The 27,722-nt window shown below is 50.6% G+C and overlaps 1 protein-coding gene across 4 annotated transcripts; it reads left to right on the forward strand.

Annotated features, from left to right (window-relative positions):
• Window positions 1-27,262, forward strand: DHRS11 (dehydrogenase/reductase 11). Of its 4 annotated transcripts, XM_084823260.1 has the most exons (9): window positions 1-241; window positions 7,390-7,539; window positions 8,603-8,685; window positions 16,241-16,450; window positions 17,889-17,983; window positions 20,807-20,936; window positions 22,328-22,420; window positions 24,687-24,752; window positions 25,977-27,040. In XM_084823260.1, exons 3-9 carry the CDS (start codon window positions 8,665-8,667, stop codon window positions 26,016-26,018), a joined length of 657 nt encoding a protein of 218 aa, XP_084679386.1. In that variant the 5' UTR covers window positions 1-241; window positions 7,390-7,539; window positions 8,603-8,664; the 3' UTR covers window positions 26,019-27,040. The 4 variants fall into 4 exon arrangements, with proteins under 4 accessions (XP_084679386.1, XP_084679384.1, XP_084679385.1 ...); XM_084823261.1 differs by lacking the exon at window positions 1-241 and having other exon boundaries at window positions 7,390-7,499; XM_084823258.1 differs by lacking the exons at window positions 7,390-7,539; window positions 8,603-8,685 and having other exon boundaries at window positions 25,977-27,262.
• The last annotated feature ends 460 nt before the right edge of the window (window positions 27,263-27,722 follow it).

A 27,722-nucleotide genomic window follows, 5' to 3' on the forward strand; every position in this document is an offset into this window, starting at 1 on the left:
GGGCGGGCGGGCGCGAGTGCGGCGCGGAAGGAAGGCGGCGGCCGGAGGAAGCCGCTCGCTCGCTCGCTCGGGAGGCCGGCGGAGCGCAGCCCGGCGCGGCCCGCGGGCCATGGAGCGCTGGAAGGGCCGCGTGGCGCTGGTGACCGGCGCGTCGGCGGGCATCGGGGCGGCCGTGGCGCGCGCCCTGGTGCAGCGCGGCATGAAGGTGGTGGGCTGCGCCCGGAGCGTGGACAAGATCGAGGTATATGGGGGGCGGGGGGGGGCAACAGAGAGAGAGAGAGAGAGAGAAGAACGGAAGGAAGGAAGGAAGGAAGGAAGGAAGGAAGGAAGGAAAAAGAAGGCGAAGGAAGGAAAGGAGAGGAAAGGAAAGGCAGACAGATGGGAACGAGAAAGATGGGAAGAGAAAGTTGGGAAAGGAGAAGAGGAAGGAAGGAAGGAAGGAAAAAGAAGGCGAAGGAAGGAAAGGAGAGGAAAGGAAAGGCAGACAGATGGGAACGAGAAAGATGGGAAGAGAAAGTTGGGAAAGGAGAAGAGGAAGGAAGGAAGGAAGGCCGGTCGAGGGAGGGAGGGAAAAGAGGCAAGGAAGATGGGGAAGGAAGAAGAGGAAGATGGGGAAATGAGGAAAAGGCGGAAGGGAGATGGAAAGAAAGGTGGGGAAAGCGAGAGGGAGGGAGGACGACGGGGGAAGGAGGAAGAGAGGAAGAAGGAAGGACACAGAGGGGAGAACAGAAAGGGAAGCGGGGAGGGAAATGGGGCCAGGGCGCGGGGGAAGGGGGGAAAAGAAAGGAGTGGTGAGGGGAAAGGAGAGCGAGACGCCGACGGAGGGCAGTGGGGAGGGCAGGAGGATGAAGGGCGTGGGGGGAAGGAGGAAGGGGGGAGAAATGAAAGACGAGGAGAGGGAAAGAAGGGATAAGGGAATGCGAGAGGGAGGAGGGGAGGAGGGGAAATGGGCTAGAAAAGGGGGGAGAGATGTGGGGAGAAACAGGACTGGGAATGAATGAATGAATGAATGAATAAATGGAGGAGGCAGGAAGTTGAGTGGAAGGGACCGGCTGAAAGAGGGAGGAGAAAAGAACAGAAAAGAGAGGGCTGTGTTCTTCTTCTTTTTTTTTTTTTTTTGGAGGGTCTCCCCTATTGCTTCTCTCTCTTTCTCGCCTTTCCCCCAGAGGGAGACGACCCTAAGCATTTGGGGAGACCTCTGCGTACCCCCCCCCCCCGTTCATCCCTTCTGTGGACAATGCTGAGAGCAGGTGGTATAGATTGGGGCCCTGAGAAATCTGCCCAGGGAATGTGTGTGTTGGTTGGATGGGTGGGGAAGCCATGTAGAAAAGGGGGGGGGGGTAACTTGTGCCTTTAGGTTGTAAAAGGGGAATACGATGGAATTGGGGAGGGGGCAGTGGGGCACGTTAGCTGAGCAGATTGTGGCTGAATGGGAAGAAGCGAAATGTTCTTTTTCTCCTCCTTTGCAAGGGGGTTATCCAGAAATGACCTCCCTCTCTTCTGTTTGCTTGATGCAAATGAGAGCTCCGTGCCAAAATATTGCTCCCCCTTTTACAGCTGATGTAATATACCTTTAAAGAAGAAGCAATTTATTTTTTGACTTAGATAAATTCTCAGGGTATTTTTCGGGGCTTCTTCTTGAAAGGGTCATCTGTATCAAGTTAATGGTTTGTACCTTGTCCTGCCTGTATGAAGACTCTTCATTGTACAGTCAGGTTTAAAATATATATTCCCGGCTAGCGTTTTTCCAGCGATTGCTGCGATTTCGGAAGTGTCCTTGTCGATTCGCTGATCGAATTACGGCACCTTCTTTTCCCAGAAGGCATGCAGGATGGGCACCGCTTTAAAAAAAAAACCCCACAGGTGCGGCCTTTGAAGTCTTTCAGGTTGGACTCTTAAATTCTCTGGCTGTTCACTCTTTCTTTTAAATCACATCAGCGTGTTCCTTACATCCACAATAACTGTACAGGAGGATGACAGGCAAATGGTCCTCCAGGGCATAGAGTTTTCCCCAAGAGGGATGGGCCCATCTAGCCTGCTTCTATGGGCATTTGAATAATGGCTTCATAAGTTGTCTGTCCTGTTATTCCCAAGAGGGGTTGGAGCTCCCTTAGGACTTGAGTAGGCAGTCACAAATTGAATGCTGTCGCATAGCGGGGAAGGCGAGACAGATAAATAAGGCGAGGCATCATAGAGATACGGGGTAGGGAAGAGAGGCTTCCTCGTGTCTGCCCCAGTCTTTCTTCTTTTTGCTGTCTTCAGTCTGATTCAGATGTCGGGCTAAACCATAGAACAAACCGCTCACACACTCCCTGCTCCTCTTCCAGCAGTAGACGTGAGGAGGAGTTCGGAAAATGTTGCTTCAGGTTTACATTAGCCACAGTTTGTCGTGTCATCGGAACCTGACAAACGATGGTTAATCTTCATGAAGGTTTGCGTGACTCAAACCAACTTTAAACCATGGGTTGTGAAGCTGGATCGTTTCAACAAACCATAGTTAAGATTAGCCACAGTTCAGGGTTTGGGCAACACGCTAAACTGTAGCTCGTTGAAAAATGGAAGCAAAAGGTTCCGATCTGCTTTTGGGGGCATGGGAGGAGGACAGCACAAGATTCGGAGGCTCACAGAGGCTCACTGCTTCCTCTCATCACAGTAAACAATGGTTTAGCATGTTGCCCAAATGTGGCCTCTGTCCACGGGTCCCCATCTCTTGTTTCAGGCTACGCTCTTCTCCCTGGGTTCCAATTACCCCAGCCTCATCTCTCAGTGCCTTGCTAATTTCTTAGGGATGCCAACAGTCACTGCTATGGCCAGGGCCATTTTTACCGTACAACTATGCCTAGGCATCTGCCTAGGGCAGTGCTGTTCCAGGGATGCCCACGGTGCTTAAAGTAGCACACACGATTCCAGGCTGACCCACCAAGGTAGCTGGTCCCATTGCGCAAATGGAAAGCAATGCAGGCTGTGTCGATGTCTTCACACTCGCGCGCGCGCGTGTGTGTGTGTTTGACAAATTCATGAAGCAAGACAGGTCTAGCTGGGATGGATAAATAGAGCCTCCATGTCTGGAGGCAGTGTATCCTGGAATTCCAGACAATCGGGTCAAAGGGCAGGAAAGGGGCGTTCCTTTCAGGTCCTGCTTATAACGTTCCCAGAAACATTTAGCTAAAACAAGGGTGGGGAACCTCAAACCCAGGGGCCAAATCTGCCCTTCCTGGGCTTCCTATCTGGTCTTCCAAGATGGCCATGCCCCCTTCCGCTGACCACCAGTCATTTCCTGGTTTCCCAGCTTTTGTGCAGTTTCCCCCCCATGTTAAAAGGTTGAAATGCCCCTCCTAGCAGCAAGAGCTTTATGCGAAAGTCTGCTGGCATTTTTTTGTATTTTGCTCCACCCCCTTTGCCTTTGGCCACACCCTTTTGCCTTTGGCCCTGCCCACCACTGGAATGCGGCCCCCGAGAGCTTCTTCGAAATGGAATTCAGCCCTCCATCTGAAAGAGATCCAACAGGCCTGCATTAGGGTTTAGTGGCTGAAACAGATCAGGTGTTTGCTTTTTATCCGTTTCCGGTTGTCGGGCTCACGGGGAGGCAGCTCCCTATGTTTCCTAGGGAAGTCATATCAACTGTAAATTGTGCATGTTGGCTTTTCTATGATCCTCAGTGGACAGGCAGAAAAATTCTTAGTGGGGAACTCTTAAGTTGGAGAACTGGTTTGGGGGCTGGGGAATCTCCTGGGGAAAAATCAGACAGGACTTTAAGAGCAACGTTTACAAAGGAGTCAAAGGTTTGTGGGTTGTGGGCTTCCCAAGAGTTGCGTGTTTTATTTGCATTTGGCGGTCGTGCCTGAGGTAGCGTGGGGCAATCGTGGCTGAGGTAAATATTGGGATTTCCATGGTGCGTGTGCGTGCATATGCATCCCTTTCTCAACTTTAGACCTGGGGCTCGAAAACACAGTGGAATTCGCTGCTACAACAGGAGACAATGGCTACCAACTTGGATAGCTTTAAAAGGGGGTTGGACAGATTCACGGAGGAGAAGGCTACCACACTGGCGATTTGGCATGACTAGAGGGACCTGCAAGCAAAATCGACACATTGTAGGGTGCTCCTGTTCAACGTTCCAGCCAGCCAGTGGAGGCTGGTGTCTCCGATGTCAGTGGAGCAGTGAATCTGCTCTGGGTTTCAGTCAGAACCAGTCAGAACTCTAAAGGGTGCTGAACCTATTTTGGGGATAGCCAGCCATGCCCTTTCGAGATGACTCCATAGCTTTCTATGACTACAAGGCAGCTTTTGGGGACAAACGGTGATTCGTTTCAGCTGTGGTTTGTCGGGACAAGCCAGCTTCAAACCGTGGTTTTCTGATCCTGGCTTGTTTGGATAAACCACAGTTAAATCTAACTACAGCTCCTGGTTGGATGAGATGGGAAATAGCAGTTAGTTGAAAACAGATGCAGACCCTTCTCGTTTTCATGGCCACGCCAGAGCAAAAGGGAGAACAGAGCAAGCTTGTGCACGTAATGTGAAATTATGGTCTAGTGTTACATCTGAACCAGGTATTGTTACTCGGTAGTACAATACGAGGGACGCATCTTTTTGCCGATTGTAGTTCAGATGTACGTGTGGGATTTGCTTTTTTATTAATATTAGACTGCAGGGAAAATAGTAATATGTTTTTTCTCCTCCGTAAGACGAGGCTGGTGGGACTGAGCAATAGAGAAACTCAGGCCCCTTGGAATATGGAAATATGGCTTCCGCTGCTTCACGGCTCGCATATCGTGCGGTGGACCGCCGGCAGGGAAGTGTCACGCGGCAACATTGGTGTTAATTTAACCAGCCTGATTACCGAGAAATTGTGAACTGTCAGCCATTGATTAATAACCCACCCTGGTGGCAGCCTTCTGTATTATTGGGAACCTTGTGGTATTTACTGGTTTTGTTCGTAAATGTGATTATACTCTCTAGTGTTTAAATTGTTGACAGTCCTTGGTCTTATTATTTCTTTGTATACTTTTATATATTATTGTCAGCATTGAATAATAATAATAATAATAATAATACCACCCTGGTGGTGGTAGGTCTGTATACAATAGGAGAAGCATTCCAAAAGAATTCAGGTAACTGTGTCTTTTCCCACACTCGGTGCCAGACGAATGCCAAAAGTCCATTGTCCCGCTTATGGGTGAGTGCTTGACTGGTGTAGTGCATGGGTGCTGAACTGTAGAGCTCATGAGCTGAATCTGGCCCACCTGGGGCCCCAATTCGGCCCTCTGGTTTCCCCAGAGGGCCACACCCCCTTTCCCTGACCACAGATTATTGGGTGGTTTCCTGGCTTTTGTGCAAGTTTTTTCCCTCCCATTCGAAACGGTTGAAGTGCCTCTCCTAAGGCTTATTTGTTGGCGGTAAGAGCTTTAAACGACAGTATGTGGGTACTTTTGGCACCACCCCCTTTTGCCTGTGGCCATGCCCCCTTTGCCTGTGGCTACGCCCCTTTTGCCTTTGGGCCCACCCACCACTGGAACGCAGCCCTGAGACCATCATCGAAACTGAATTCCGCCCTCAGGACAAAAGAGGTTCCCTGGTGTAGCATTTAGACAGCCAAACTGGGATCGAAGAGACCCAGGTTCAAATCCCCGCTCTGCCATAAAGCTCCGTGGGACAGTTCCCATCTTTCACCTTATCCTACCTCACAGGGTTGTTGTAGGGGTGAAACTAGGGTGGGGGCTCTGTACGCTGCCTTGAGCACCGTGAAGGAAAGTTGAGATATTAGCTTGTGGCCCTCTAGAAGTTGTCGGACTCCAACTCCCGTCAGCCCTGGCCATCATCCTATCACCAGGGATGATGGGAGGTGGAGTCCAACCACATCCTCCTTATCTTGTCTGCATGTGGGTAATAGGACTTCCTGTGAGGGAAGGTTACAACAGCTGGGATTGTTCAGCTCGGAGAAAAGGTGAGAAAGTAGAGACATGATAGAGGTCTACAAAAATATGCCTGGTATGGAGAATGTGGAGAGGGAGACATTTTTCTCCCTCATAATGCTAGAACCCATCACATGAAGCTGAGATTCAGGACAGATCAAAGGAAGGACGTCTTCACACAGCGTGGAGTTAAAGTATGGAATTTGCTACCCCAAAATGTACTGATGGCCACCAATTTGGATGGCTTTAAAAGGCGGTAGGACAAATTCCTGGAGGAGAAGGCTATCAATGGCTACTAGTCCTGATGGCTCTGTGCTACCTCCAGGACCAGAGGCAGTGAGCCTCTGTACACCAGTTGCTGGGGAACATGGGTGGGAAGGTGCTGATGCACTTGAGTCCTGCTTGTGGGTTCCTGGTCGACAGCTGACTGGCCATTGTGTGAGCAGAACGCTGGACGTGATGGACCCTTGGTCTGATCCAGCAGGGCTCTGCTTATGTTCTTATGAGAATTATAAAGGGCATTCATGAAGGAGCTCACTTAATAATCCGTATGCGCACATCTTCATCCCATGCGTGCTCAAGCGGAAGTCTGGTTCCAAAAGGCAGCTGTGTTAAAGGGCACGAGAGCAATAAATGGCTCGGTGATAGCAATGGATCAAAGGTGCCATTTATGAGCATGGATGGCCCTGCCAAGGTTGGGCTGGTTTATGAGCAGAGGCTGTGACAAATAATTGGCATTGTTGACACTGAGTTCGAGGAGGCCAGGCGTCTCGGCAAGGGTGGAGAAGGTAATGGCCTGCCGGGGAGGTGCAAGACAGATCTAATCGATAATTTGTAAAAATTCGGCCACCCGTTTTATTGCAGGCGTATCCACTTGGACCCCAGGGGTAGAACTGGGAACCCTCGGCTCTGTGGGCAGTTGCCATGTGTGGTGTGCGTGGTTTAGAGCATCTTCTAAGGCAGTGAAGTACTCTCAGGCTCTGGACTGTCACTGCTGGCCATGGGGTCTTCAGAGACAGGAAGTGCTGTAAAGTGCTTCCTGTTAGGCTGGGACTTGGCCTGTGCAGCCTTTCTGACACTGTTGCATTTTGGTGTACGCCTCGGCCCTGCCTTCTGGCTTTGTCCTTTGGCTCCTGGTTCCTTGGTGTGACTCCTGACTCCCTTCTGATGGTTGCCTCTTGGCTCAGCCCCGACCGAAAGCGTATACGAGCCATACCTTCAGAGTGAGACATGAGGTGGGTCCTCAGAGCGAGACAGATGTGTTGGGCTGGGAATGATGGGAGTTGTGTCCCCCAGCCCATCTGGAGGGCACCAAGTTGGGGAAGACAGATCCAACTGATTTCATGGATTAAACATTGCCACCCTATCTAAAAGTGAACCTTTTTTGACTGCAGGGGTCAAGGGTCCATTCGAAATAGTGGCCTCGGCTAATAGACGTTTGGGAATCATTGACTTGGCAACAATCTACCTTCTCTAGGTGCTTACTGTTGGAAGAATAACACATCCGCCGAGTAGCCTTGGGCGCTCCCATCTTGGAGTTCAGTGTCCAGCTTATATTTAGCTCTCGGAGCACACACCCAAGCAATCGTGGGTGTTATCAGCCGGTGCTGCAATCCTGTCTCTCAAGGTAATCGCCCTGGGTTTGGGCCAGGCTTTGGGGATATCTTGGAAGCCATGGAGAACATTGCTTGGGAATCACTGGCATTGGTGTATAGCAGGGATGCAGAAACTCAGGCCAAATCCAGCCCTCTTGGGGTCCCTATTCAGCCCTCCAGGGCAGGGGCGGGCCAAGTCATTTTGCTGCCTGAGGTGAAGAACACGATGGCGCCCCCTCCCATTCCACCTTTGAAAGGTGACTGGACTGGCAGATGAACCTGTCTTCAGCACTGATAGCACCCTCCTCTGCACTGTGAGGCAGAGGCTGGCTGAGGGGTCACAAAACAGGCTGCCTGGCACACAGGCCTCTCCACCAACAGCCTGCTGCCACCTCCCAGCATCTGCTGCCTGAAGCGACCGCTTCACTCTGCTCTAATGATAGGGCTGGCCCTGTTCCAGGGCCACACTCCTGGGTCCACTCCCTTTGCCCCCAAACATCGATCATTTGGTGGTTTCCTGGCTTTTGTGCCTCTCCCAAGGCTCAGTAAGCGCTTGAAGCAAAATGATGCTGGTATTTTTGGCTCTGCCCACCCCTGGAATGTGGCCTCCAAGAGCTTCCCTGAAATGGAATCTGGCCCTTGGAGTTCCATGCCACTCTCAGCACGGAGGAAGGGACTCCGCTGGTGCTGGAAGGAGCCTTTCCTCCCAGGGTCTTTGCGTGGCATGTGTTGTCCTCATGGGGGTGCCATGCGAATGGACTTGGCCAGTGCTGGGAAGAGCAATTGTTCCTCCTGGTGCTGGCCGACTCCCTCTCCACCTGCGGTTATCTCCAATCTGAGAATGGAGATAACGACAAGGATGCCACTCCCCCTCCCAACAGGGGAAGATAACCGTGGGGATTCCTCCAGGGGGGGATGTCTCCACTAAACCCTGCCCCCTGGACACATCCAAGGAAGCTCTCCTATCTCCATTTCAGACCTGGCGCCAGGGGTGTCCATATGCTGGAAAAGCACGCAAGCTGCATGCGCAGTGTGGTTATCTTTATTTTTTCTGGTGCTGATTTAAACCCCTCACCCCCAATGTTCTGGTTGCAGGCCAAACCAAAGACGCAGGGAGCTGTTTGTGCAGGCGTGCAGCGGTAGCCTTGCTTGCCAAGATGGCTTCAAAAGGGGGGCAGGTAAATTCGTGGTGGAGGAGAGGTCTGTCAATGGCTACTTGTCATGGATCTTCAATGTTCAGGCGCAGTATACCTCCAATTGCCAGTTACTGGGGAGCCACAGAAAGAGGGGGGGGGGAACCTGTTGCCAACTATGCCCTGTTTGTGGGTTGTTCAGAGGGGAGCCGCTCTGGGAAGCAGGATGGTGGCAGCAAGCTCTCCTGCTGCCACTGCCTGCGGTTGCCGCCACCACGGTCCCCCATTGCTGGCCGTGTCTGTCTCCCTCCCCCTCAGCTCCTTCCTTCCCTCCCTCCTCCACTGCGGATCCTCTTAGAGCGAGCGGCAGACAGCCGAGCTCTCCGGAAAACCACGTCAGCTGGAAAAGCGACGGGCGCGACTGTAAAGACAGCCAAGCAGGCCCAAGTGCCTGCCTTGGAGGGGTCCTCCCTTAGAGCCAGGCGTTGTGGGCAGGGTGTCCCTGGAGATCGCCTGTACCGCAGCGGCCATGGGGCATGGAGGGAGGGGGCAGGAGACACAGTGGCAAAGTGTGCGTGGCACGTCCTCCGGGTGTGGGGAGCACACATTTTGCCTCTCCTTCCTCTCCGCCACCTGAGGCTGGGGATTCGCCCCTCTTCATGAGTGGGCCAGCCCTGGATGCTGGCTTAGAACTGATCTAATCCAGCAGGGCTCTTACGTTCGGCTCTTATGAACTGCCCTTGCTGAGTTCCGGTACAGAGAAGGTAGGGAGTCCCTTCCCCGAAATTATGGAGAGAGAGAGAGATTCCAGCATAGGCTGTATGTATAATTAATCACAGCATCGCCGCCGCCGCCCCCAATCCGGTTGTGATGAGGAATCGTTCGCAGAGAGGAAGCCGCACGCCGTCTCTCTTCCAGAAGCCTCATGAATCAACCTGCCTGTAGATGTCATCAGCCGGCGTCTTGACACTTGCGCACTAGGCACGGAATGGTGTGGCCGAACTTGGGAGAAGAGTGCACCTTTCTGCTTGCCCCATCTCAGAAAAGATGTTGCAGATCTGCTTCTTTATTTTGAGCATGCCAGCAGTTTAAAACATGCACACGCTGCAAAGCCCGTGCTGCGGTCGAAGCAGTTCGTACTTGTCGCACTTTCTTTTCTCCCCCTGCCCTTTCCGGCGAAGGGTTTAATAGCCACGCAAATCATGTTTTTAATTTTCATTTCTTCACTTCGGTCCAGTCGTGATGATGAAACCTCCCTCGGCCTTAATGGAGTGATGCTCAGTGCAGAAGACAAAAACGAGCCTCTAGCTCTGGCTGTGAGCGTTAATCGTTCCGTCGGCCACAGCTCAAACCTCCCCCCTCCGCCTGCTGACGGATGCTTTCCCCCTCTTCAGAAAGGCTTTGATGCTAACAAGAAAGAACACCCCATCTGTGGGGTGTCAGCCCAGGAGACTGTGACAAGCCTCTAAAATGAGAGTTGGGTGTCACGTGATGTCTGGACTCCACAGCCTACAGGGACAGTCACAGAATCTAGACAACGTGGAACATCACCATCCCAGGACTGGTTTCTTTAGTGGAAAACAACACTAGTAATTATTATTATTCAACAGTTGTACCTTTATTAATCAGGGTCAAGGACCTGTAGGGCGAGTGTTGAATTTCTTTCTTAAAAAATAAATAAAAAAGATTTCTGTTTATATCCCCCCCTCTCAACCAAGCACGCCGTGTCCGAAGGCACCAAAGCGGTGACCAAGTACACCAGCTCCAAGTAAACTCTTCCTGAGAACAGATTAGTTCTTGAAGACCCAACCCAAGGGCTACAAGTGGGTTGCAGGTATCTTGAAACAAGCTTTGGACTCTGCCGTTGCTTCATTTTTGTTAATGGACAGTTAGTTTGGGACTTTTTGCTGCTGCGATTCACTTGCTACTGTGTTTCGACGCCGGGTGACGTTTTTTATGTCTGTAAGCAGCTTTGAGCAATTCCGTTTTTCCAGTTCTGTGTAGGGCAGCCAGGTGTCCTCTTTTACGGAGTAAGTCCTCTGAGCAGTCTGGCTCCAGTTTAACCCTAAAGAACCGTCAGAACTGTGGTCCCCCTGTAGTTAACAGCGGGTCAACAGACTGAACAGGAAGGGACACGGCTCACAGCCTTCCGTGCTATGTTGAGATGTATTGTATTTCTATTTGAATTATAATAATTGTTTCCAAATGTGCATATAGACATATAAATTAGCACATGCAAATATTATGCATGTTGCCATCCTTTTTTGTCCTTTTTTTTTTTGGATGGCGCATTTCCTCTGTTTTGGTGATTCATAAGCGGCCATCTTAGTTCTGGGCAATTACTTGCTGCGCTGTCACTCTCTGTTCCCAGGTGCCCCCAGGTCCATCCGTGGTGAGGGGTCCACCCCACCCTCTTCTCTTTTTGTGCCACCACTGCTAGCAGGCATACTAACCCATCCACACAATATGCTGGAAGCACGGTTGAAGGCTGGCATATAAATCTCCCCCCGCCCACGCATATCTATGCAAGTCATTTACAGTTTAAAGACACCCCTTTGGAATATGTTTCTTGGCTGCTTACTTGGTTGGGGGTCCTCTCCCCCACTTCAGATCTTCAGACTGAGATCTTCACACTTGAGATCTTCAAACTGAGATCCTCAACCTCCTTGGTTGGGGGTCCTCTCCCCCACTTGAGAACTTTAAACTGAGATCTTCACACTTGAGGTCTTCAAACTGAGATCTTCAGCCTCCTTGGTTGGGGGTCCTTTCCCCCACTTCAGATCTTCAGACTGAGATCTTCACACTTGAGATCTTCAAACTGAGATCCTCAACCTCCTTGGTTGGGGGTCCTCTCCCCCACTTGAGAACTTTAAACTGAGATCTTCACACTTGAGATCTTCAAACTGAGATCTTCAACCTCCTTGGTTGGGGGTCCTTTCCCCCACTTGAGAACTTTAAACTGAGATCTTCACACTTGAGATCTTCAAACTGAGATCTTCAACCTCCTTGGTTGGGGGCCCTTTCCCCCACTTGAGAACTTTAAACTGAGATCTTCACACTTGAGATCTTCAAACTGAGATCCTCAACCTCCTTGGTTGGGGGTCCTTTCCCCCACTTGAGAACTTTAAACTGAGATCTTCACACTTGAGATCTTCAAACTGAGATCTTCAGCCTCCTTGGTTGGGGGTCCTCTCCCCCACTTGAGAACTTTAAACTGAGATCTTCACACTTGAGATCTTCAAACTGAGATCTTCAACCTCCTTGGTTGGGGGTCCTCTCCCCCACTTGAGATCTTCAGACTGAGGCTGGGCAGCCATCCGCTGGGGATGTTCTAACTAGATGGCCTGCAAGCTGTCCCCTCCAACTCTATGATTCTACGGTCAACTAGAGGGAGCCCTTTCTTCGCCCGAGGCAATCAGGCTAGTGGCTATTTACAAGGCTGACAACTTCATCTGTTTGATAGTGATGCCCTAGTGTCCAAAAGAGATCCCAAGGCTAAGCCAAGGCTGTTGTGCAGGTGTGCATTACAGGTAGGTTTGCCTGCTCTGAAGTGTTCAGGATGGAAAATGGATTGACTTCAATGTGGGTCGTCTTGTGCTTGTCTCCACCTCCCTGCCCAATGCAATATCATCCAGATGGGGCAGCAAGGGGGGATTGAACCTTTGTCTGCTCTTGTGTGCTGGAGCGCTTTGCTGACTGTGCTCCAGAACACTTTGCATCCCTCCGTGGCGGATTAAACACTCTCGAGGGAAACTCGCTCGTAATTCCCTCGACAAAGCAGGGCTCCTTATTGGCTTCCGTGGGCAGCGGTGTAATCAATCAGCAACCATTTCTCTTCCTCATTGTTGCTCTCTAGCTATTTTTATTTTAATAATATATTTTCAAAAGCTTTTAAGATTCCATTGACAAAGAGGGAGCCGTAAGGGGATTTAGAACCACTGCACAGCTCCGTCTGCATTCAGATCATAGAATTTTAGAATGGAAAGAAACCCTGGAGATCATCCAGTCTGACCCCCTGCACAGTGCAGAACCTACAACGCAGGGCTCGTTATGTGAGGAGATACCTTCGACTGGCTCATCTTATTATTATTTTATTAATCCCATTAGTATCCCACCCTTCATCCACCGAACTCGGAGTGGTGAGCATGGAGCTGGCGTTCTGGGTTTTTAAGTGGTTGCAATCCACCCAGAGAACATTAGTTACTGGGCAGATTAGAAATGTCCTAAATGAAATAAACAACCTAGAGTGATGACTTTATTTATTTATTTACTGCATTTATATCCCGCCTTTTTTCCTCTTGCAAGGAACCCAAGGCGGCTTACATTATCCTCCTCCTCTCCATTTTATCCTCACAACAACAGCCCTGCGAGGTGGGTTGGGCTGAGAGTCTGCGACTGGCCCAAAGTCCCCCAGTGAGCTTCCATGGCCGAGTGGGGGCTAGAACCCGGATCTCCCTGCTCCCAGTCTGATACTCTCGCCACCGCACCACACGTAAGCTTCCATGCAGTGTACATGCCTGTCCTTCCCTGCAATGTCATTGTCCTCTCCCTCTGACTTCTAGAGGCTGGGACTGTGAAGAGATTGATGGCTGAGGATGACAAGCAGACAAACAGCAGACAGACAGACAGACAAACAGCAGACAGACAGACAAAACAAACAGACAAAAAGACAAACAGACAGAGAAACAAACAGACAAATAAAACAGTGTCAGACAAACATTTTGACATCTCAAATTCGTCACCTGAAGTAGGGAGTGAGCCAGCCATGAGCAAAAAGGGTGGGGGGTGGGCAGGGGAGAGGGGGAAAAAGCCAGCCTCTTTTTTTTTCCTTTCTGTGCCATGTTGTCTTTCTGAGGTCCTTGGTCTGCCTAATGACTATTGCCTCTTCTTGATGCTGTGGCTGAAAGTTCGGCCCATGCCGTCTAGCCGTGACATCGTGGCTCCAACTTTTTCCCCTAGCTGTGAAGTTCTTGAATTTCAGTTCCAGTGGGATTTGGTTTTTCAATACTTTGATGTAGTTGTTTATAAAATTTATGGATGAATAAAGAAGGGGAAATTGCTTATTGGCAACTTCGGGCTGAGGAAATATAGAACGTATATAGAATGAAATTTAATAGGGATAAATGCCCAGTTCTGCACCGCGGAAAAAGAAACCAAATGCACAGCGACAAGATGGGGGATACGTGGCTCAACAACACTACAAGCAAGAAGGATCTTGGAATTGTTGTTCATCACAAGCTGAATATGAGCCAACAATGTGAGGTGGCTGCAAAAAAGGCCAATGCTATTTTGGGCTGCATTAAGAAAAGCATAGCTTCCAAATCCTGGGAAGTACTAGTTCCCCTCTACTCAGCACTGCTGAGGCCTCATCTGGAGTACTGTGTCCAGTTCTGGGCACCACATTCTAAGAAGGATGCAGACAAGCTTGAAAGGGTTCAGAGGAGGGCAACAAGGATGATCAGGGGACTGGATACAAAGCCCTGTGAGGACAGACTGAAAGAACTGGGCATGTTTAGCCTTGAGAAGAGAAGACTGAGGGGAGACAGGATAGCGCTCTTCAAGTCCTTGAAAGGTTGTCACAGAGGGGAAGGCCAGGATCTCTTCTTGATCATCCCAGAGTGCAGGACACGGAATCATGGGCTCAAGTTACTGGGAGCCAGATTCCGGCTGAATATCAGGAAAAACTTCCTGACTGTTAGAGCAATGCGACAATGGAACCCATTCCCTAGGGAGGTGGCGGGCTCTCCCACACTGGAGGCCTTCAAGACAAGGCTGGACAGCCATCTGTCAGGAATATTTTGACGGGGGGGTTGGACTCGATGGTCTTATAGGCCCCTTCCAACCCCACTATTCTGTGATTCTGTGATAGGAGGAAATGTGAAAAGGTAAAGATCTTGAAGTGTTTTGGAGAAGGGATGTCTTCTTGAGTGACCTATATAAGATGCATTGCATTACTGTCATTGTATGGTGGAAAAAACTAGAAGTTTTAGGATGATTGTGCTAGCAGAACGACTTAACGAACATTGTGAAATTTAAAATAAATAAATACTCGAAAAAATGGTCAGGAGCTGCAGCTGGGAATCAATCTGGGGACCCTTGGATCCGTGAGTCATTGCTCCTTGTCACGCAGGGCTCTTAATCACTTGTGGGACCTGGGCGAGTTGCTGAGTTTTCCCAGCCATTGGACTTTTGCTTGCAGCTCCATTTTGGACTGATTTTTCTTGGCACTTGAGCTCTGGCAAAAATGCTCACGTGTCTTCAATAGGGGTGGATCTGTCAATCTCGGTCTTGCCGAGATGGCTGAATTTTTGTGTTCGAGTTCGTCCCCTCCCATTTTTGCACAAGCTTGCAGTTGTTAAAAATAATAATACAAAGTCGGTACGGAAATCTGCACTTATTTTGCGTGCAAATTTTTCATTGTGTATGCAGCATTGCACACATATTGTGCGCATTTTTAAACATATGCCATTTCCCCCACAACTATTTCAGGTTGCTGAAAGGCTGTTTTGTGGACACTTTTCTCAAGTATATGCATTTTGTGTGCACTTTCCCCTAATGGGTGCATTCCTCCCCTACATTTTTCCTGGGATGAGCTGTACCAGCAAGCTTGCAAAACTGCCAATTTCTGAACGCGACTCTGTCTTGGCTTGCTGAAAGGTTCAGGAGGTGCAAATTTGGGTAAATTCATGCAAGAAATTCAGTGGAGTGAATGTCTTACTCATCCCTAGCCTTGATCAATTGTGATAAATTCTTTTGAGACCGTCAGAGGTGTGTTTGGTGGCGACGCGAGAGAGGGCCTTCTCAGTGGCCGCTCCCAGTCTGTGGAACTCCCTGCTGAGGGAAGCTAGGTCGGCTCCTTCCACTGGCAGGCAAATACCTTTTTATTCAAGCAGGTCTGCTGGGTCGGATGCCTTTTTAAAATTCTGTGATCACTGTGTTGTTAACTGTGTTTTAACGCATTCGTTTTATGATTGTGTTAGGGCACAATCCTATGTACTGTTAGGCTTCATTGCTCGGAAGCCCCTGAATTTGGGGACTTCCGAGATTCCGATACCCTGCTGGGCTGAAGCTGGCAGGGCAGGAGGAGCAGCGGAGGCGATCGTTGCCTCCCCAGCATCCGATCTCTATTTTCGCCAAACGAGCTTTTCAGCCTGTCTAGTGAGGGCACTTCAGAGGTGGAAAGGAAGCTCAGGATAACTGGTATCCTGGCCTCTCCCGTCTCCTCCCCTCCCCACGCACCGGAATGCCCCCTTTCCTCCTCCAAGGTCACTTTTCTGAGCTTGGAGAGGCACTTGGGTGCTTTCCACGCTGTCTGCGAGGGAGAGGACCCTGGGGCCGGATCTCTGGCTCCCCCTTCCAAGGTCAGAGCGCTGTCTCTGACCTCGGAGGGGTTTCCCGAGTCCTCTTGCAGTCCCTGGGATTGTCACCCAGGGGACCATAGGGACTCCTGTCTTCATCAAGTTTTATTTGCAGTTATAAGCCTCCCTGAGTGCCATTTTTCTTGGGAGAAAGGCAGGGTGCAGTCCAGCAAACAAAGAAATGCAAAAAAAGAATAGATTTGGATCTCTCCCCTTTCAGCCTGGCCTGTGTTTTCTTCCAGAAACTGGCAGCAGAGTGCCAGAGTGCCGGCTACCCGGGCGTCCTCATTCCGTACAAGTGCGACCTCTCTGTGGAAGAAGAGATCCTCTCCATGTTCTCCGCCATCAAGACCCTCCACCAGGGCATTGACGTGTGCATCAACAATGCCGGCCTGGCGCGGCCGGAGCCCCTGCTCTCCGGCAAGACAGAGGGCTGGCGGACCATGATAGATGTGAGTAGGGGAGAAGAGGGGGAGGGAGCCACCTGGGGGCCAAAGCAAACCAAGTGGGGGCTGGTGGGGTGATAGACCTGCTTTGCCTGAGGTCGGAGACCGAAAGCCTCTGCTGCTGTTCAGACGGGGGAGGAAGGGGTTAAAAAGCCCTGTGCACAAGTCATGTGGCCCATCTGCCCTTCCCTCTGGCCCTGCCCCCTTTCCCCCCAACTAAGGAGCGTCTGGCAGTTTCCCGGCTTTTGTACAGGCTTTTCTCCCTTTGTAAAAGGTCGAAATGCCTCCCTGAAGGCTTAGGAACTGCCAGTGAGAGCTTTAAGCAAAAATAGGCTGGGGTTTTGGCCCTGCCCCGTTTCCTTTGGCCCCACCCCTTTTCCTTCAGCCCCGCCCACCACTGGAATGCGGCCCCTAAGAGCTTCTGAAATTTGGCCCTCGGGCTGAAAGAGGTGCAACACCCCTGCTCTTCCGTGTCGGTTAAGCAGCATAGAGGCTCTACCTCCTCGACGCCAGTTTGTTTGTGATATCGGGACCTCAACAGGTTCTGGGCCAAAGTTCTTGCTCCTTTTGTTCTTCTGGGATTTGTCTGGGGAATCCCCAGCCCTATGCAGCAGAGCTACTTCTTTGCCCTTTGAACGTCTCCTTGTTGGCGTCTTAACCCGCCGCCCTTTTCCCAGGCGGGAATTTGAGCTGCTCTCTGAGACGGATTCCCAGTTTTACCTGTGACTGGGGAGGCTGCGGGCTCTGACTTTGGTGAGACTGTGAATCCATTCTGGGTTTCAGTCAGGACCAGCCAGAACTCTAAAGGAGCTCTCCAATGGGTTCAGCACCTTGGATCGCTCCTTTAGAGTTCTGGCTGGTTCTGACTAAAAGCCAAAGTGGATTCAAAGCCCCACCGAAGTTGGAGCTGCAGACCTCCCCTGCCTATGATGGTCCAACGTGCGAAGCTACAACGGAAATGCAAAGAGTCATCACAAAGATGTTCAGGGGACTGGAAACAAAGCCCGATGAGGAGGGACTGAAAGAACTGGGCATGTTCAGCCTTGAGAAGAGTTGACTGAGGGGAGCGCTCTACAGGTCCTTGAAAGGTTGTCCCAGAGAGGAAGGCCAGGATCTCTTCTCGATCATCCCAGAGTGCAGGACACGGAATCATGGGCTCAAGTGACAAGAAGCCAGATTCCGGCTGAACATCAGGAGAAACGTCCTGACTGCTAGAGAAATATGAGAATGGAACCGATTACCTGGGGAGGCGGTGGGCTCTCCCACACTGGAGGCGTTCAAGACGAGGCTGGACAGCCACCTGCCAGGGATGCTCTGACTTGGATTCCTGCACTGAGCAGGGGGTTGGACTCGATGGTCCTGCAGGCCCCTTCCAGCCCTACTATTCTGTGATTCTATGAGTCTGGATCCATTTCTGGCTTTCACTTCCCATCTGCTCCTCCAGGTCAATGTGATGGCCGTGAGCATCTGCACCCGGGAAGCTTATCAGTCCATGAAGGAAAGAAGCATTGATGACGGGCATATCATTAACGTTAACAGGTGGGAGAGATGGATGCATGCAGGACGGCCGTTGTGTCGAGCAACACCGTACGGTCTTGGTCGGCAACTGGTTTTTGGCCAGGCAGTACTCTGAACCAGTGGGGGCTGGTGGCTCCGATGTCAGCGGGGCAGTGAATCCACTCTGAGTTTCAGTCAGAACTCTGAAGGAGCTACCCAAGGTCCTTAACCCATTTGGGAGATAGGGTTCAGCACCGTGGATAGCTCTTTTAGAGTTCTGACTGAAACCCAGAGAGGAGTCACTGCCCCACCGACATACGAACCAGCAGACTATTCTGAACTGGGCAAAAGATTGTCCGGACAGCAAAAGTTGGATATGCTAGTGAGTTGTTCCTGCGTGAGCTGAGACTCAGGCAAAAATGAGCCCTTTGCCTCTAAGACCTGGGCAAAGGGCTCCTTAACTCCCTCCTCCCCAGTATGAGTGGGAGCAGAGGCTTTGGCAGAGATATCCCCTTATTCCCTTCAGTTGCTCGCTCCCATTTGCCTGTATCTTGGCTCATGCATGGCGGTCGGCGGTTGAGGCACCTAATAATGCGATAACTCAGTGGCAGTTCACTTGGGGGAAGAGACTCCACTGATCACACGGGGGAAGAAGAGGCTAAAGAACCCTTTGCCTTAGAACAAGCAGGGCAGGGAGCTTTGCCAAGACTCCACTGATCACACGGGGGAGGAAGGGGTTGAAGAGTCCTTTGCCTTAGAATGTGTGGGGCAGGGAGCTTTGCCAAGACTCCTCTGTTCACATGGGGGAGGAGCGGGCTAAAGAGCCCTTTGCCTTTATCTCTGCATTGGAGAAAGGAAGCAGAGGAAGAATGAGGAGGAGGTTTTGGCAGGGGGGCTATGCTGAAGGCCAAGTGAGACGTCCCTGGAGGCCACGTGGTTTCCCCTGGGATGCCTGTTACCCACCCTTGCCGTGGAAAGCCGGTATATGTACTATGCCTGTACACATTGAAGGGCACAATCCTACGCAAGTTTAGACAGAGAAAAGGCCTACAACTCCCAGCACTCCCCAGCCAGCTTTGCTGCCATGGTGCTTGCCAAGCACACCGGCCCTTTTATGTGTCAGCATTCATGTTACTGTCATGCGCTCTGTGTGGGGCTGCTCTTGAGCCTGGTTCAGAAGCTGCAGCTAGCACAGGATGCAGCAGCCAGGATGCTCAGTGGGGCATCCGGCCATGCTCACATTGCCCCTGTGCTAAAAGAACTGCCCTGGCGGCCTATTAGATACCGAGCCACATACAAGGTGATGTTGTTGACCCTCCAAGCCCTAAACGACTGGGCCCAGGATACCAAGCCAAGCACCTTCCCCTATATATGCCAAATTGACCCCTGAGATCCAAGGAGGAGGCCTTGCTTGTTGCCCCACGACCAACAGGATGTCATCACTAGGCCTTCTCGGGAGTGGCACCCACTCTCTGAAACACTCTCCCATGTGTGGTCTGAGAGGCGGACGCTGTGGCCAACTTTAGACACCCCTTGAAGACCCACCTTACTCAGACATGCTGGGTGTTGTAAGCCTTTTTTCTATCTAAACATGCATAGGATTGCACTGTTAATCAATCAACAATATGTACATACACCTCCTGGTTATCACCAGAAGGCCTGATACAAGATGCAACGCGTCACACAGAACTGGCCCTTTTACTGTGTAATGTGGCTGCTCTGTTTTATCATTTCTGAAATGTACTTTAAAAGTGTGTATTATTTCATTTTGCTTTTATATGGTACTTTATGTTTTTCTTATGTAAACCGCTTAGAGATCTCATGATATCAAGCGATATAGAAGTAGCTCAAATAGAGAGTGACTGATGCCCATCTGCTAACGTTATGTGCAGACGGGCCAACGCACGTGATAAAAGTGCACTTGAACATCAGCGTGGGATGCTTACAAGCACGACCGTTCTCTGTGTGACCTGCTTGCATCTTGTACCAGGCCTTCTAGTGATAACTGGGAGGCGTATGTATGTAGTCTTGATTGATTAAAGGCGCAATCCTATGCATATTTAGGCAGAAAAAAGGCCTACAACTCCCAGCATGCCCCAGCCAGCCAGATGTTAGACTACATATGTGTTGGACTACAATGCCCATCATTCCCAGCCAACATGACCTTGGGCACATCACATCTGGAGGGCACCTGGTCGGGGAAGTATGGATTAAAACAATATACAAATATATACTTAGGGCAGCTACATCATATTACAGCCTTCCCTGGGGAAAATGGGAGTTGTAGCCCCAACATGTCTGGAGGATGCCCATTTGGGGAAGTCTGTCATATAACATCTGTGTAGTTTGCCTAGTTCTGTTGTCCTATAACCAGAATCGTCTGTCTGTCTGTCTGTCTGTCTGTCTCTCTCCTCTGACTCTGTCTCTCTCGCTCTCTTTCTTTCTCTTTCTCTCTGTATTTCTTGCTCCTCTGACTCTCTCTGTCTCTGTCGCTGTCTCTCCTTCTCCTTCTCCTTCCTTCTCTCTCTCTCTCTCTTTCCCTTTCTCTCTCTCTCTCTCTTTCCCTTTCTCTCTCTCTCTGGCTTTCTCTTCTGTCTCTTTCTCCTCTCTCTCTCTCTCTCTCTCTTTCCTCTCTCTCCCTCTCTCTCTCTCCTCTCTCTCTCTCTCCTCTCTCTCTCTCTCTCTGTCTCTTTTTCTCTCCTTCTCTTTCTCTCTCTCTCTCTCTCCTTCCTTCCTTCCTTCCTTCCTTCTCTCTCTGGCTTTTTCCTCTCTGTCTCTGTCTCTTTCCTTCTCTCTGTCTGTCTGGCTGTCTTTCTCCTCTGCCTCTGCCCCCCCCTCTCTGTCCTTCTCTCTTTCTCCCCCCAGCATGAGTGGCCACATTGTGGCTCCTCAGTCTGTCGTGCATTTTTACAGTGCCACAAAGTATGCGGTCACGGCGTTGACCGAAGGGCTCCGGCAGGAATTGCGAGAAGCCAAGACGCACATACGGGCCACGGTGAGTTCAAACTCGGGGGCGTGGCAGAACAGCTGCTTTGCATGAAGGAGGACGGCAGTTCAGTCCCAGCAGCCCCACTTAAAAGTAGTACAGGGGAAGGACCCTTCTCTTCCTGAAATCCGAGACAGCTGTGGCCCGTCAGTGCAGACAACAGATGGGTAGATGGACCGCTGGCTGGACTAGATGTAAGGCAGCTTCCTAGGTTAATGGGTGAGGAGCTGTAGCTCAGGGGTAGAGCCCCTGCTTTGCACACAGAAGGTCCCGGGATCGATCCCTGGCTTCTCCAGGAAGAACTGGAAAACTCCTGCCTTAAACCCTGGTGAACTGCTGCTGCCAGTCAGTGTCGACAATACTGGGTCCGGACATTGGTTTGACATGGCGCAAGGCCACTTTATGTGTTCATATGTGTATTGTTCACTCTGTGGCCAGGGTGTGGAACCTCTTTCAGCCCGTAGACTGAATTCCATCACGGAGAAGCTCTCTGGGGCCGCATTCCAGTGGTGGGCGGGACCAAAGGCGAAAGGGATGGAGCCAAAATGCCAAAAATGCTGGCATATTTTAGCTGAAAGCGCTTCCTGCCTGGAACTAAGCCTGAGAGGCATTTCAACCTTTTAGAATGGGGGAAAGCCCTGCACAAATGGTGGGACGCCACCGAATGACTGGTGGTCGTGGGAAAGAGGGTGGGGCTGGGGAAAGGGGCGTGGCCATCAGAGAGCCCCAGAGCACCAGGTTGGGACCTGCTGTGTGGGGGTAGAGAGGAGAAGGTTGTGGTCGTTCTTCTCATCCATCCTGCTGATCCCTTCTTTAGGATTATTTGCGTGGAGCTGTGCCCATTAAACGTCCCCATGGCAATACCCTAGAGCAGCCTGCCCCAACCTGGTGCTGTCCAGATGGACTACAACTCCCATCATTCCCAGATGGCACAGCCCGAGTTCAAGACATCTGGAGGGCACCAGGCTGCCCCAGAGGGATCAGAGAAACTCCATCCATTCCAGCGGAGGCTGGTGGCTCTGATTTCAGAGGTGTGGTCAATCCATTCTGGGCGTCAGCCAGAACTCTAGAGGAGCTAACCAAGGTGCTGAACCCGATCCCTAATTTCTAAAGGAAAGCTCCTTTAGAAATGGGTTCAGCACCTTGGATAGCACCTTCAGAGTTCTGGCTGGTTCTGACTGAAACCCAGAAGGGTATGGCCAGCCCTCCGAAATCAGATCACCAGCCTCCAGTGGTCCATTCTAAGCAATCGCTGGGTTTGCTTGGGGCGTTTGCCCCTTTCGTGCTGCTAGAAAGGATCATATTTTCTTCTTTGTTGGTTTGATAATAAAAATAGGAGTTACAAACCCTGTTAGGTTGCTGTTTTTGTCCTCTCCCGCTGCCCCCTTTCCTTTCCTTAGTGTATATCTCCAGGATTGGTGGAAACTGAATTTGCTTTTAAGCTGCACGATACCGATCCAGAGAGAGCTGCAGCGTTGTACGAGAGCATTCGGGTAGGTGACCGAGCAAATGGGTTGGGCGGGGTGGGGGGGAAATGAGCCCAGTGGCATATTTGACTCCTCTGGACCAGGCTTCCCCAAACTGGTTTGCTCCAGATGTTTTGGATGTCAACTCCCATCATCCCTGACCCCTGACCATGCTACCTGGGGATGATAGGGGTTGTTGTCCCATAACTGGGTTGGAGAAGGCTCTTCAAGCTTCTCCAAGCGGATGTCCTCTAGATGTTTTAGACTGCAGCTCCCATCACCCTCAATCCTTGGCCATGCTGGGAGTTGTTGTCCAAAAGTGCCAGTTGTGTAGAAGAGGGAATTTCATCAGGTGTTGCTTGCCAGTTTCTACACCTGCAGAAATTCCCTCTTTTACACAGCTATTAAAGGGCGGAATCCCTTTACATCTGTCCTCCTTTACATCTGTTCACCCTAGGAGTTGCCTGGATTGAGGGAGTAGCAGGAGGGACAGGGGCAATATAGCATGGGGCAATATAGCATCCAATATAGCATGGGGCAATATAGCATCCAATATAGCATGGGGCAATATAGCATCCAATATAGCATGGGGCAATATAGCATCCAATATGTCTTGGATCAGTGGTGCAGTTAGGTAATTTTAGACACTGGACCATTGCGTTACAGTGGTGGAGGGGAGAATTCTTTAGGTCAGTTACATTGTAACTAAGGCTATTTTAACTTGTGTTTCGTTTTTGTTTTTTAGTGATATTTCTTCCTTTGATTTTAAATCCGACCGTTTATATAAACAATGCATTTGAAATTATCTTCTAAGTTGTCGGTCTATGACCGTAATAAACTGATTTGATTTGATTGAAATCAGGGGTTCCCAACACGGTGACATGGCACCCCCGGGCACCTCCAATGGTGCCTGTAAAGCTCTTCACGCCCTGCCCCCTTCAAAAAAAATTTAATAAAAAAATTGAAAAACATTAGGACGCCTGGTTCTCCTTCCTGTTCCTGAGCCTACCGCTGATTAGGTGTTCATTGGGCAGGGAGAGAAAGCAAAGGGAAAAGGTAGAGGGTAGAGAAAGAGCGAGACTAGAGGTAGGAGCGGGGAGAAACAGCAAGATAAAGGGGTGAGCGGGAAAGAAAGATCAAGGCTAGAGGCTAGGGAGGGAGAGAAAGAAGAAGGCTCGAGATGGGGCTGGGAGAGAAAGAGCGAGGAAAGGGGTTGGGGGAGAGAAAGAACAAGTTTGGGAGTGGGAAGAAATGACAAGAAAAAGGGGTGAGCAGGAGAGAAAGAGCAAGGCCAGGGGCTAGGAAGGGAGAGAAAGAAGAAGGCTCGGGATGGGGAAGGTATAGAAATAGTGAGGAAAGGGGTTGGCAGAGGGAAAGAGCAAGATAAAGGTGTCAGCGGGAGGCAAAGAGCAAGGCTAGGGGCTAGGAAAGGAGAGAAAGAAGAAGGCTAGGGTTAGGGGAGGGAGAGAAATAGTAAGGAACGGTGTTGCATGAAGAGAAATAGCAAGTCTGGGAATGGAGAGAGAAAGAGGGGGGGGCAAAGGAGAAAGATCTGTGTGGATGGAAAAAAGATTTTGTGGGGCCAGGAAGCAACTCTTTCCATTTCCCCCTCCCTCCCAGATTCTAGCCTTGCTGTCTCTCCCCCCGACCTCTTGACTAGCCAGGCCCCCAAGTCAGCCATTACGTGACTAGCCACATCCTCCATAGGAGCCATTTTGTGCTGGTGCCCACAGAGTTTCTCAAATCCCCAACTGTGCCCATGAGTCCAAAAAGGCTGGGGGCCCCTGCTTTAGATGGCCATGTGCATTATGCTGCTTATTTCAAAATATGGTCAGGCATCCCGGATGCTCATTTTGCTGCATGGGGCACTGGGCATCTGCCCCACAGTCCTACGCTGATGGTGCTGCCGTCTGGGATCCTCTGATTCCTAGGGAGAGATGGATTCCAGTCCGTGGCATCCGTATCCTGGCTCAGACCTCTCCAGGTTTCTTCTTCAAGCAACGCAGGCTGCAGGGGATTGCAGTTTGAGACCCCCTGGCACTGGGCAGGTGCTGGGATGTTCATAGTGGAAAAAGCGCTCTCCCCCCTCCCCACACACACCCAATTGCCAGAAAAATGGTACAGCTGAGGGCTGGAGATTTTTCAAAAATAAGGGCTAAAACCTTGAAATGGAAACAGAGGAGGAGCGGAAGGGCTTAATGAAAAGGTCCTCCAGAGCCTGTTGAAAGTTTTATCTCCTTCGTGAGTCCCAGAACTAATTTTACTGGTACTTTGTTTCTGCCTCTCTTTCCAGTGTTTAAATGCCGAAGATATGGCCAATGCTGTTATATATGTCCTCAGTGCGCCACCTCATGTACAGGTAAGTCAGAAGCGTGCCTCCGCTCTTCCGTAATTGCAGGCAGAAAGAGGGAAGGCTCGTTTCCCCCTCTGCTAGGCCTCGCATCTGCTAATCGGCGTCTCTAAGCCGCTGCGTCAGCTGCGTGCTCGGAAGAGTGCGGCCGCAGGGATTATCTTTTCACTTGAGTGGACGCATTCCTCTGGCTCGCTCCTAGACAACCGGCCCCCATCTCCTTTGGATGTGCAGAGGATAAGAGAGATAATGGCCTGTGGCCAAGTTCCGCTTGCAACCCTAAGTGCTCAGCTGTGGCTCTGTGATACCCCTGGCTCATGTGGGTCCTGAGGCTTCTTTCTGAGCCACGAGGGACCTCAGAAATGGGCTGTGATACGTTCCTGCTGGGCGGGAGCCCATAGGCACCAATAAGGGTCTCAGATGTTCATCAAAAGGTTGAAGGAGAAGGTAACGGACAGTCGAGACGAAGTTGCAAGATGGCGGTAAGGAACCAGATACTACCATCAGCAGTACCTGGAAGAGATCCATTTGTGAATCTCGGCTAGAGATGGTTGAACTCTACTCCTTGTCTCGATTCGGAAGGGGCTCATTCTTTCCTGAGCCCTTTCAGAGAATTCTTGAGGAAAGCCCGAGCTTTCTGGAAAAGTACTCTGCAGTACTTGGAAAGAAGTGGCCCATTCCATATATTGGAATGGAGATATATGGGGAGAAGAGTTCACCCATCTCTAGCTGAGATTCACAAATGTTGCTGTGGAACATCTGGAAGAGAAAGGTGTGGCCCCATTTAGATCAGCGGTGGGCAACTTTGGGGGGTTCGGGGGCCATTGTTGCCGCCCCGGGAGCCAAAAATGGGAGAAATAAACAAAAACAAAATGGCGTCCATAGCTCCTATAGAGTATCGAAAGGCCAAAATTAGCTTGTTTGCAAGGTGCTCCATGGCAGGTCTAGACGCCATTTTGTTTGCAAAAATAAAAGGGTTTTAAAAGATTTTGGGGGAGTACCCCTGAATTCGGGGGCGGGGCACAGGCCAGATATGGCCTGTGGGTGGAATGTCGTCCATTGCTAATTTAGATGTTCTGGGTGGCGTGAAGAGTGTCAAAGGTGAATGTTACATGAGCCCCAAATGGATGTGCCAACATGCGTGCACCTTCCTTCCAGTTCCCACAGTCCTTTATTCTTACTCAGAAACGGTTTTGCAACACAATGGTTGACATGCACGATTGTCTCTTCCAGATCGGTGATATTCAGATAAGGCCTACTGAGCAGTTATCGTAGCAAAGGAAGGGGATTTGCACATGGCGTGGGGGGACGCCCATTGTCCACACAGGGTCTTCGTCAGTTGACTGGTGATGTTTGAAGGGGCACGTATGGAGAGCTGATACCTCCCCCTTTTCCTCGTTATTCTCCTCTTTTTGAGCGGACATCAGTTCAGTGGAAACTGAATGTTGCTGCGGTTGGCCGTGGATCCTTTTTCCACTCCTTGAACTGCTTTTGGAAGTAACTGAAAATCTTACTCCGTCTGTAGGTGACGCCAGCCTCACTGGCTTCAATCTTTGCTATTTTCCGGAGGGTGGGTCCTATGGAGGTTCAAGATGAATCTAGCCAATGTTTCATGAGCGACTTACCCAACTTTCATACTGTGGTGTTGCCGTCACGGGCCTGCTTCCCCCCCCCCCCGGATTGTCATCACAAAACTAAATGCTGCACGATGGTTTCTTTCTTCCGTGTTGCTTTTTATTGGGCAAGCCGTCCCAAACACTGGAAACGGCGCACGTCGGTGTCTTTGTCTCCCCTGTACGGCCGTCAGAAGTGCCACCTTGAAGACAAGGCCCCTTTGGAACGCTGGGTGCATAGGGTTCGCCTTAATAGCCACTCAACAAAAAAGTTGATCCAAGCATCCCTTATTTCCCGGCTTCTGTACACCGACAGCTGATCTGTGCTTCAACCTTCCTATCAATTTTATTCCACTTTTGCTGCTGTGACTTCCCCTGCCAAAAAAGGATCCCAGGAATTACCGATGGATGAAGGTGCTGGGAGTTTTATTTGACATCCCTGGCCCTTCCCCGTTTGCAAACGACACTTTCCAGGTTTCTTTCGGAATGGCATAGCAACCATTGTCCTTTTGTAGGCAATCAGTTGATCGATATTATGAACGTCATACTAGTACTATGATTTGGTAATAACATCATATTCGGCTCATATTCATTTTGGGATGTGGGGAGTAATCGCTGTTTTATGGCGGGATGTATGTGTGCGATATATAAAGGGGAATCGTGCCGCTATTACATACCTTTTTAAAAACAAGAAAACCAACACCGCTGTATGGCTGTGCAGTCCGGCGCTGGAGAGGGAGAGTGCAAAACCGGATGGAGGGATTCTCCTAGCTGCCCGGTTCAGGCGACCTTGAAGTGCAAAGATGGGCAGTAGGCAACTGCCTTCATATCGCTACATGAGCGCTCCCACACTGGAGCTGTGAAGAGGGGGAACATTCAACAATAAAGAATTATAGGTGGAACGTGAAACAAAATGGTGCCAGATGGAGTGCTCCTGGTTGGAGATCTGGCCAACTGATTCCATTCCCTCTCAGCCCGTCAGTGTTCTGTAGCTGCCAAGCATTTTGATTTGGCTACTAGGGGTCCCCACCCCCAAAGCAGTGGAGGCTGGTGTCTCCAGTTTCGGCAGGGCTGTGAATCCATTCCGGGTTTCAGCCAGACCACTAAGGGAGCTATCCAAGGTGCTGAGACTATTTTGGAGATAGGCCCACTGCCCGCAAGATATTTTTTTACTACTGCAACCCTTTACATTCCCCCAGGCCTGCTGCGGAATTAAACAATTTCATGGAGGGTAAGGCTATCAATGGCTACTAGTCATGATGGCTATATGCTACCTCCAGTATATATCTTGGGACCCTGGAGAACTGCTCCCAGCTAGAACAGACACATCTGGGCTAGATGGACAAATGGACGGTGGAGGCTGGTG

The sequence above is a fragment of the Heloderma suspectum genome, chromosome 16 (assembly GCF_057233095.1).
Source record: "Heloderma suspectum isolate Gila_16-S chromosome 16, 16-S_ref, whole genome shotgun sequence".
Taxonomy (NCBI): Eukaryota; Metazoa; Chordata; class Lepidosauria; order Squamata; family Helodermatidae; genus Heloderma; species Heloderma suspectum.